Source organism: Pholcus phalangioides, unplaced genomic scaffold (assembly GCF_987345545.1).
Source record: "Pholcus phalangioides strain wild (caught in Gottingen) unplaced genomic scaffold, Ppha-v1.0 ptg000007l_1, whole genome shotgun sequence".
NCBI lineage: Eukaryota > Metazoa > Arthropoda > Arachnida > Araneae > Pholcidae > Pholcus > Pholcus phalangioides.
The window spans coordinates 3,817,000-3,829,125 of NW_028301600.1; the positions used below are offsets into that span (position 1 = coordinate 3,817,000).

General features: G+C 35.6%; 1 protein-coding gene across 7 annotated transcripts in view; it reads left to right on the plus strand.

Moving 5' to 3' along the window:
- Ide (Insulin degrading metalloproteinase) overlaps nt 1–12,126 on the plus strand; it is a 442,696-nt gene that overhangs the window by 131,460 nt on the left and 299,110 nt on the right. For all 7 annotated transcript variants that reach the window (XM_089232551.1, XM_089232550.1, XM_089232552.1 and 4 more), the window contains one exon: nt 9,641–9,763. In XM_089232551.1, the coding sequence (XP_089088677.1) occupies nt 9,641–9,763 (123 nt within the window). The remainder of the gene's footprint in view (nt 1–9,640; nt 9,764–12,126) is intronic.

A 12,126-nucleotide genomic window follows, 5' to 3' on the forward strand; every position in this document is an offset into this window, starting at 1 on the left:
GAAGCTTTTTTCTGCTGCTTCAGTCGAAGGGTTCGTCAAAAATGACATCGTTTAGCAGTTTTATTACTGATGATTTCGTAAATTTTAGAGTCAAAGCAATGGATGGAATTTCTCCGAGAGAAATCTAAATTATGAGAAAAAGAACTCACCCCGTCTGATGAAAACAAAAAGTCTGCTAAATAATCCAGATGCACACACACAGTATCACACTCGCGTTGGACAGCTTCTCGTCGCGTCTACCAAATGTTACTACACTCGTCATTTATCTAGGGGATGGTTGGGTTTAAAGGGACGAGCCCCCAAATGTGGGGAATGCTCACATTAATACAACTAAAAGGGATACTAAGATGGTTTAATCCACTGATCTTCATTAAATAAGAAACAAAATAATACAACAAAAACGTTAGTGTGGGAGGCCACGTCTGGTCTCACCCACGTACACGTCGACGTCTGTGTCTCTCAACTCCGTATACATCGTCAGAGGGCGCTCGTATCTTACCGTGAAAGGTAGGACGTCTTCCTTCCTACATTACTAATTGCATTATAAATTCAATTATTAAGTTTATACCATTCTAGATGTCAATTTCAATTGGTGCGTACAGCTTTCCTGAGCAGAGATACAATATTTACCAAAAAAGAATGAAAAATACCTAAAGAAAGGAGGGAAAAAAAAGATGGGATCGGCACACAAAAGTAATACAATAAACGTATGACGTTCCGAGACGATTGTAGACATCTCTGTCACGATCTGGGCAGTCCAAAGCAATCAACCTCACAAAAAGGCCTCAATGTCCTGCTGTGCATATGGGGGGAAAGGAAAAATAGCCAGAACCTTTTCGAAGCTTTTTTCATCCTGGAGACCAAGCATTTTTGAAGTAGTTTTTTGTCAACACCTTGAACTGCTAGTCGGTTAAAACATGACCAGTTAAACAAAAATGAAAAAACAGTATAACAAATTTAGATAACAAACCAACATTTAATTTCATATAAATTTTGTAATATCAATGCAGCAACAATAATCATCAAAATGGCGACATGATCAAGATCGCAAATTTTTCCAGTCTATGGATAATGAAAATATCACAGATTGTAACTAACCGTGCTTGGTTATAAAAGGTAAGAAGACAATATAACAAATTCTATAATAAAATTACACAAATACAAATAATATGTTTCAAATTGTAGGATAGATGGGGGTTTGGCAAATTCCAGAGAAGTTCCCAGCTATTGTTACACAAGCGCTTGGACTGTTCAACAGAATAGTGAAGCAGTGGTTCCTGTGATAAAAAATTTACTGAAAGGTGTCCTGTTGGACAGACTTGATGAGAACGCTCTAATAACCGAGAAATTTTAAACTCTAAAAGAAAATTTATTGTATTACATTGTTCAATCTTAAAATCGTTTTGTTGTAAACTTTAAAATTTAACCATGCTAATAAATGATTTAAGAGGAAAAAAGTTGTCATTCTTTATTGCTGTCCGCTGATGTTTTAACTGTTGGGAAACAAATAGATTAACTGGGAATGTACTAGAATCGGTATATATATTTTGTTAAAAGTTCCAGCACAAAACCGATTTTATGTTCCAAAATAACAAACATTTCAATTCGGCTTGAGAAACATCAATGAGATTGCAGAAACTAGACATCTACTTTATGACTTTCAATATGACTTAAAGGCCAGTCGTAGTCCAGGCTCTGTCCCTGGTGGGATGTAAGCCATTTACCCGGGGGGGGGGGGGGTTGGGCCACGCTGCTTTCAATATGACTGACTTCATATATTGCTCATATGTAATGTTTTCCGAACTTTTAAAAACCTTTGCAAAGTATTTTTTTCAAATACTTACAAATACAATGCCACAACGAGGTGGCTGAGAAAAAGATGCCCATATAAAAATATGGATGTCATATATTTCAAAAATACAGCAACCCAATTAAAAATGCAATTGACAAGAATTATAAACAATATATACACATGGATAAAATATTATACAATGCCCATAAAGAATACTTATGGTTGTCTTATTCTAAGTATGGATAGCTTCTTGATTTACCCCAACATGTTTATCGTATTTCTTTTTAAGCGTGTCAATTGTGTTACAATTTACTACCTCTGGGGGTAAGCTATTCCATTTATTAACAACCCTATTAGAGAAAAATTCCCTGCTACACCTTAGCCTTGTATTGTCCCTCACCCATTGATACTGGTGTCCCCTTGTAAAAGCAGTCGATTGGCGGTGTACTAAAAGTTCATGGTCCATCCTATCCATCCCATTGAAAATTTTGAACACTTCGATCATATCTCCTTGACACCTGCATTCATCCAATGTAAACATATTCAAAAAATGAAGTCTCTCTTCATAACTCAAGCCCTGTGTGCCAATAAGGACACGTGTAGCTCTTCTCTGCACTCCTTCAACCAAGTCTATGTCCCTCTGTAGGTATGGTCTCCATACCTTAGAGCATATTCCAGTCCAGGACGAACTAAGCCTCGAAAAAGCGGAAGAATGACTTTAGGAGAACGCGAAGGGACCTTTTTGAAAATGACACCAAGATATGAAATAATAGGAAAATTATAAGGTAATGTTTTTAAATTTAAGGTCATATTTTAATGTTTTTTACGTCATAAATGCTTACATATTTTTAAGATTTTTAGGTCATAAAATTCTGAGCCCTATTCTTAAACGTCCACAAATTAAACTGTGAGAAAAGTAAGACCCTATGTATTGATTCTAGTACATTCCCGGTTAATTTTTTTTTTGTTTCCTAACAATAAATCATCACAAGATAGAAATAATGAATGATAATAATTTTTTCCACTTGAAAACATTTATTTAATAATGTTAACATTAAATTAGCTTAACAATTTTCTATTCTTCCAATAACAATGCAAATTTTAGAATTGTACAGTATCTTAAAAGTTAAATATATCACAGAAATATCACATTAAAATTTGAATGGTTCTGTCGACTAGAACATCACTCAGAGTCTATTGCAAACAAACTGTCACTCCATCAGTGAAGCAAACGGCAGCTTCTTTCTCGTCATGCCATCCATGAAGCTATGCCAGTTTCTTTCAATTAGAATCCATGTGGATTCACACCTCTCATTCTGCCAAAGAAACCTGAGACATTCCAGTGCTTTATGTGGTCATCAAGGTCCGCAGGATCACAACTGAAGTATCAACGAGAGTTTCCAGGAGGAAACTTTTACTTTCTATTCATTTTCAGGAGTGGCCACCAAGTCAAGACTCAGACTATTCAGGAAGTACCCAAGCACTCAGGAGAACTAGTCTCAGATCATGTCAATCTGGATGCGAAAGCAAACAAGAGTGAGTATTCACAGCACATGCACTGGTTAGAAAGGGAAATTCCCCGTCATGCGGGGTTACTAGGACCAATCCACTTGAGACTCGTTCAGTATTGAAATTAACATAATACTTTGGACAGAAAAACTAGTTTACGTATGCTTATATGCAATTTTACAACACTGATTAGTTATGATATTCAGAATCTGGCATCAACACAATTGTAAACATTGATGATCTGGTCCAGGATCAGCAACATTATGCCTATTGCAGAGTGAGGATTTTCATGTTATTATTGACTGTGAAGTGGTTCATGGCCCACTATTGGTGTGAAGGTAAATATTGCACTTATAAACATATTTTAAACAGAAAACTAAAAGATATTTTAAACTAAAAACACATACATGTTGCATATGAATTTCTTTAACTGAGGTGGACAATGACTCTTCACAGGGCTTCCACTGGCAATCCTCATGACCCTACCAGATGGAAAGGAAGGTAACACACAACGAATCCCAGGATCCCCACCAACTGTAAACAGAATTTAGACAGGACATCGGCAGCCTGACCTCTGGTCCTGTTTTTATCCAACAGCCGGGAGACCCCACTCCCCGACTGCTAGAATTAGTGAACTTGACTGGCCCAAGCTGGAATACCAGTGGGTACCTCAGGTCGTTTCAAGTAGCCGAGAGGTCCTTGGAGTCTAAAGTAAACAAATTAATGCATAATTATGATGGAAATTATGAAGGATCCTAGGTTGTCATGTTACACCTAGGACTTTTTGTCCTAGGACACCTAAGATATGTTACACCTTAATTTTCACAAAAATGGTTTGTACAAGTTTGTAAACTGTTTGAAATCTAAGAATTTAAATGTGCAAATAGTAGTACAATAGATATTTGGCTACCGACCATCCAAATTTTTTTGTTTTTTAGTCTTATGAAATGATTTATTGGTTTTTCTTGCATGGGAATTGTAGAAGCTATTGCCCAGTATTCTTCAACCTCTGGTCGATGGGAATTTCCTACCCTGGTTCACAAAACATTTCGCTTAATTCACATAGCTGCTACATAATTTTAGATTAATAAATATTGTACCAGCTTGCTCTATTCATTGGTTTTTACTTCTGTTGTAGTCACTTGATGTAAATTATTTTTCCCATATTTAAATTTTTTTTGATGATCAGCAAATTATTTCTCTTTTTTTTTATTTTTTTGTTAATAACAGAAAATTATTTCTCAAATTTATTTGTGCGAGTCTGTAAATTATTTCTTCTACTTACTTATTTTTTATTCTTTGTCAAATGATTTCTCTGCTTGTTCTCAAATGATTTCTCCTACATATTTATTTTTTGTTTGTTGTCAAATGATTTCTGTACTTGTTCTCAAATGGTTTCTCCTACTTATTTATTTTGTGCTTGTTTCAATTTGAATTTTATTTATTAACACAGAAAATACAGAACAATATAAATTGGAAAAAACAGCTAAGAAGCCGAGAGATGTGGCTTATTTGATAAATAAAAAAGTTGACATTTGTGATTGCTTATTTATTGCTTTGAATTAGTTTTTTTTTAGATTATTCTGAGGAGAATCAGGTAAACATTGTCACTGCAAGGGAGTCATGGGTGGCAAAAGTTTGAGAAGCACTGCTCTGAATCATTAGTGTCAATCTATCCAAAGAGTGTTGCAATCCACACCTTGAAAACCACTTTATTAGGGCAATAGACATGAACAAAAAAACAAAAAACTCTTTCCAGATAGTCGTATCCAAGGGGGCGTCAAAACGTTATTCATAACAGGCGGCAAAATTTCTAGGACCGGCCCTGGCGATCTAGATGTATTTGTGTTAAGGTGTGGGTGACTGTGCAGACACCCATGCTTTTGCAGTGTTTTATTTTTCATTCCCGTTTCCAGCTAGTAACTCCAAATAGAGTTGTTAGTTGAGGGGGGTCTCTTGCCACTTTCCATGGGTTCATACAGTTACATATGAGAGAAAAATTCAGAAAAATGACACAACAAAAAGTTCTTGACTTTATGAAACGAAAATTTTAAACCCTGATCCAACAAATCAGATAAGACAGACATTTCAATTCCTTTAAATCAAGAAAAATCATTATATTGGGGTTGAGATGATACAAATATACGTATAACGACTTCTAAAAAAATTGGTTAAATCAGAGTTTGTTATATCGAGGTCCAACCATATAAACCAGGGGTTCCCAAACTGTGCACTGTGGCACACTGGTGCGCCTTCAACCTTCGTCTGACAAAATGTTTTTGAAGAGACTCTTTGTTAAACTGCTCTGAGAAGATATGAATAAACATTGATTAAGGAAAAGGGTACAGCGGATGGGAAAAGTTTGAGAACCCTTGGTATAAACTATATATGTATTTTTTTTTAGACATTGTGTAAAATGAACATCAAATTTTTTTGTGACATTGTGAAAACCATTATTTTGCCACGTTCCCTGAAATGTGGTTTCCTGTCTACAATTGTACAACTTCTATTTGGTGGTCAACTCCTCAGACAGCCACTTTTTTTACGGAACACCGAGTTGCAGTATTAAAGAAGTTTCACTGTATATTGTCTTTGGATAGTAAGAAAGTAATTAACTCTCTGACAATATGAATGTTTCATCCTTATTTTAACTCCTTTGTGTGCAGGCTTTTGGCAATTTTGGATATCTATTTGACACATCAGCGATAAAATTGGTAACCTTGTTCACACGATTCAGAAAAAGAAAGGGGAAAATGTAATGTATCGCCCCTTTGGGTCTCACGTTACGTGTTACCGATGTCCCGATAATTTCCTCCCTAGTTAACTAGCTAATGCTAGGTCCTTTCCTCGGGTGAAGACAAAGGTGAAATAATTGTTTTTAATTACCATGTTTAATTAGCAGAGGACCGCGGACTTCCGCTGGATACATATATTTCATTGTTTTGGTCTCGCCCTCAATAGCCGTACCGATATTGTGGATAAAGTCTGGCCGGCTTCCTTCATGGTTATCGAACTGTTGCCAACCAAAAATACAGAATATCCGAAATAATTGTTGTGTCAGAATATGCAAATCAACGGATTGACGTCATAGTTTTCCAGATGTGCCAGAGGAAACACGTTCTTTCAGTGCGCCGAGAACAAACCTGTTCCCGGCTACTATAAATAGGCCTAGATGAAGCAGAAGCGTGGCATTCAATCTTCTAACTTCGTTCACTCGTTTTACTCACTTCACTCAGTGGGGCTGATGGGGGAATAACCCCTACTAACAACTAGTTGATGTTGTGATGTTACTAATGTCGTAAAAAGGTGATCTCCTAAGCTAGGCTACTCCGACTGGTCTGGGTAGTTTCAAATATAATCTTCTAGTCAACTAATAGTCATTTATCGTGCATTCTAGTCAGTTGGAAAGTGGTTCCTTGAAAGGGTCTGATGATCCATAAAATGCTACATCAACCTGCAGTTATGTACTACCTAGGTCTTCAACGTTGTGTCAATAATCATTAGCATGTTTCTTCGATGGATGTGATTTAATGAATTCAACAAATTGTGAAACTTCGGAAAGGTGCTCCGACTCCTTTAGGTTCCTGAGGTGAGCTTTCTCAAGTGGTCAACATCATCCGCCTCACTTTAAAATGGGACACTTCGTTCTCGACGTAGGACTTACGAGTTGTTCTATGATGTCTCGCTGATAATAGGAGTTGATCCTCAGCTGTATTGGATGAAACCTTTCTTGTTGTTGTCAATTTCAGAACTAACATGTTTTCTATTGAACTCTAACATGTAACTTGTTTAAAGTACGTTGTGGCAATAAATGTTTTGATCTGGAATGTGCCTTATTAACTAATTATTGCCTGTTGAGTTAATTGGATCCTTGAATCATGGGACTGTAGCACTTAAATATGCTACAAAAATAACGCTTAAAAAATAAACCAAAGAGGAAAAACAGTATAGTAGATAAGAGAGAGAGAGAGGTATTGCAGTGGATTTCTCATTCACCCTCACCCTACGTGTTCTATATTTCACTCTTACATACAAATACAAATACAACGCCACAACAGGCAAATTGCCCAACGAGGTGGCTGACTTAAGAACATCATGGATCCCCGAGCCATTTTTTGGAGGCCCTACCTACTACTGCTACACCACACATGCACCCCCCCCCGCGGAACCCCCAACGAATCGGTACATGCGGGAATGTACGTGTAGTGAAACCTGACGTGAAGTTTTGTTGTTGTAATGCTTATGTGTAGTGCTGCCATCTGCCACCAGTTTTTCTAACTATGAGTGAAGTGTTATGATTGAATGATTTATCGTTGTAGGACTGTTGCTCTCTGTGGCGAGACTTTTTAACAGGGAGATCGGCTCGCATTTGCGCCTTGAAGTTGGGAACCACAGAAAACCAACTTCAGCCGACCACCACTGTGGGGTTCGAACCCGGATCCTCGCATCGCGAGTCCGTCACTGTAACCACTCGACCACCACAGCGGCAAATATATATCATAGCTGCCAAGTCTCCCAAATTTCAGCTTCATTTCCAGACCTCCCGAAAAGTTCTTAAATCTCCTGAATTTTTTTACAAAAATTGCCAAAAATCCCTAATTGCCCTTAAAAATTCCCTTCATTAACGGGAATCCTTGCTTTTGAAAAAATCCTTAAGGAATTTCTCATGGGAAGAAATCTTCTTATGAAAAGAATGAATGAATGAAATGAATCTTCTCCTTTTGAAATGACATCACACTTCATAAATGTAGAATAGTGGGGAATTTCTTTTTTTTATTGAATTTTTAGAGTGTCAACCCCCACCAAGGCAACAAAGAAAGTTGCTTGTCTTATTGTGAGTTATCGTGCAGGGAAATAGCTTAGCAGACAGTAGTCTTGGATAATAATTGAAGGTTATAGTGACACACATGTGGTAAATCTTCCTCTTTGCTGTTGAAGTCACTGTGATAACAAAACATGGATACTGATAAGCGAAAAAGTATTTAATCAGTTTTAAAGAGACCTATATGGATGAATCTCCTTTCATCAAACGTTTCAGAAATATCTCGTCAACCATTCGTCGTAGAGGTATAGTTCCAGTTTAAAAATGCTCAAAATGTGTTCAGAAATTACACTTTGAGAGTGAAAATACAGTGTTTCACAAAATAAGAAATTTAATTTTTTATACAGCCCCTTGTCCTCTAACTTCCAGTTAGAAATATAGCCCCCACATGGGTGGGGCTGACAGGGCTCCAGCCCTGGAGCCTGGGACAATTACTATCATACGAAGTATGAAAGCCTGGATAACCAAGCGGAGAAAGAGATATAGTTTGGAAAGAAAATTCACGTTCCTGTGTGGGAAATCAAACCACCAATCTCTCACTGTCTAGGCGAGTGCTCTAACCATTGAGCTATAGAGGACAGACATTTTCTTTCCTTAGAGCATATGTATTAATGCTGAACAAGACTGCACATGGACAGCCTCCTAGCTTAGCTAATCTTTGCTTGGTTATCCAGGCTTTCATACTTCGTATGAACAGCAAAGAGTGACATTGTTTCTCTCTTCAATTACTATCATTTTTTGTTTTTTCATGCAAAAATTCACTATCGAAAGGCCAGTGAAAGGTTTTGTTTGAGGTCCCGCTAAAGATTTCAGCCTATGGGCCCTGCTCAAGGATGTGGGGGCCATGGCTCCATCTCTCCTGAGACCAACAAAAAAAGCTTCATGTTTCTAAGTGCGATATTTGCTGAGATGTTTGAATTTTACAAATCACTGTTATGGTGGGAAAGAACAGCATTAACTAACAACCGAGGCTCTAGTGCTTTATTTATGCTATTCTTTCCCATCTTTTCTCCAATTTTTGAATTCAAATATCTCAGAATATTGCACGTGGAAACATCAAACTTTTATTGGCCTCAAGAGCGACAGAACAACAGATTTCTAATTAGAAGTTAAAAGACAAGGAGTAGGTACCTGTATGGTGAACAGTTGATGAGATAAAGGCTGCATTATAGGCCTATATATATATAACTTATAAGACACCTTTTATACAGGACCATAGAAGGTTAACTTTTTATATTTTCTCTAGAGCCCCATAGTCGTACTTAAAACTGTTTGTCCTTGCAGTAATTTGACACACAAAACACATTTTATGTGTCATGCATTATGTGATTTTTTTTTTATTAATTTTTTTTTTTTTTGCTTCAGAAGTTTTTATTGTGTTTCTGAATATCAAAAAGACTTTTGGTCTTATTTCATTTTCATTGTTTCATTCTACCACATTTATGTTTCTAATTATTTTCAATATTTTAGTTCTTTATAACGTATTGTTTTTGTAAGTTTTAGTGTTTCATTAACAGGTAATATGGATACACTGGACATTATACCAAAAGCAAAGGGCATTGATATCAGAAAAGAACTCCTAAATTTTCACTCAAACTATTACTCTGCAAACATCATGGCATTATCTGTTGTTGGAAAAGGTAATGGTGAAAGTGCTAATACTTGTTATCAGTTTAACCCCTACACTATCTGATCATTAGTATCTGGACCTACCTGAAATTTAATGGATTATATGAGTAACTATGCAGCTGTGTCTGCTGGTATGAATTCGGCCCCTTCGTCCCTGTATATGACCTTTTAACTACAGCACCATATTGTGGCATTATGGACATCTTTGCTCTGCCCATACAATGTCAACAATTCTGTGAGGGCCTGTTTCTATTTCAATATATGATGTAGCTGTATGATAAGATAAGTGAAAAATTCCTTATCATCCAGCTACTTTTAGTGAGTGACTTAAATTACAACTCACTGTATCCAATATATTTCATGAATTTTCATGACATTCAACTGGAATTTTTATATAAGTTGCACTATATATTAATAATTTTGTATATTTCACTATTTTTATGCAATACAGCATTTTTGTCATAATATCCAGTCATTTTAAGGCATATTTTCATATACCTAAGCATTCTTTTGCATATTTTCATATACCCAAGCATTCTTTTGCATATTTTAGCATTTTAAATTGAAAATTGAGTTTTTCTGGTAATTTTCCTACTGAAAGACTTGTAAAGAATTGAGACAAAAATAGAGATGTATCTGCAAACATCATGGCATTATCTGTTGTTGAAAAAGGTGCTACCACTTGTTATCAGATAGTTTCTGGTAGTTAGGACATCTGTGCATTCATCCTATGACATAAAATATCAGAAGTTCACCTAGTTTTGTATGAAAGGTTGTCTGGTGGTTCCCCTTGAGGCACTCTCCAATTGTTCTCTAACCCCTCAATATCGGTGTGTCTGTAAATTGATTCTGAGCAGCTCATAAATCAAGAAGCTATCCATACTTAGATAAGGGACAGCCATAATCTTTTTTATGGGCATTGTATTATACCAGGGTGGTAACTATTGACTGCCCAATCATTACACACGTGATTCTTTGTGAAAAACTAATTTGGAAAAGTGTTGTTGGTTTTTCATTTGACCCATAATTAATGAGTTATAACACTTAAAAAATTGATTGTCACTTCATAATCCTGCTAAATTCGCCAAATGTAAACCAAACGTATAACTTGGCATTTTTGAAAACTGATTAACAATGGTATAAACCTAAGAGAAATTGAGGGAAAAGCAAACCAGTTTTTTTTCCACTCGTGTGTGTGACTTTTCAAATATTCACTCGATTGTTATTACAATTTTCTCAGATTACAGTTTTTTAGTTCACCTGTGAGAATAAAAAAACTACTGCCCCAAAAATTTCGGAATTTTGCAGAAATGTTTACTCACCATGTGTTAGTAAAATGTACCTCCAATTTAGAAACTAACCCAAGTATTTTAAAAAAATTGTTGAAACTGGATTTTAAAATTTATACATTATTTTCAAAATTTAAAAATGAATGAAATTCTAACTGATAATCAGATATCAAAGTTTTAAGTTCATTTTACTAACACATGTCATATAAATATTCTTACAAAAACTTTTGGTGGAGTATTTTTTTTTAAATCTTTATGGATGAGCTAAAAGATTACAATCTAAGAAAATCACGTTCAGTGTTTTTTCTTGTTCAGGTTTACACTATAATTCATTAGTTAATTCATCAGTTTTCACAATTTAATGAAATGTTTTGTGAAGTCATGTTTGAATAATCGTCTTCAGGGGTTGTGACACAACTTAAATGAATAAAGTATCACTACAAATTTGAGATGAGATTTTTTTTTTCCCAGTTCCAATTCATCAGTTATAAATTGTCATGAAGAAGTCTAACAAAGACAGTTTAAAATTTTTACGGCATCTTATTTATATTATGAGTGTGTATGAAACAATACTCAAAACCATATTTAGAAAATCAAACAGTAAAAAGATGGCTTTAATTTTGAAAATTGAGAGCTGTATATGTGGGGGAGGATGAGTGAGCATGATTGTTTGAATTAATTAAGTTGAATTATTAATTAAGATTGTTTGAAAAAATTAAGAAACAAAATATAAGAGGTAATCTGACAGAAGCAATAGCTTAAAAAAAACGATCATGCAGTAAACACTATGCATTGTATACACCTCCCCTCTAAAGTTTTCACTAAACAGTGAAGGAGAGTAAATTACCACATTTTGGCAAAAAAGTGTTGATTTGGTTGAAAAAAATTTCAAATAGATCTCATTTGGCTAACACTTTACAAATCTGGTGATAAATTTGCTAATGTAATGTAGTGGACAAAGCTATCACATAATTATATGTTAGCTACTCATAATAACAAGGTTATAATATCACATTACATGGAGAGAAAAAGCGCCAATCATCAAGAAGTGTCAAACTGCTGCTGGCGGAAAAGTTTACTTTTGT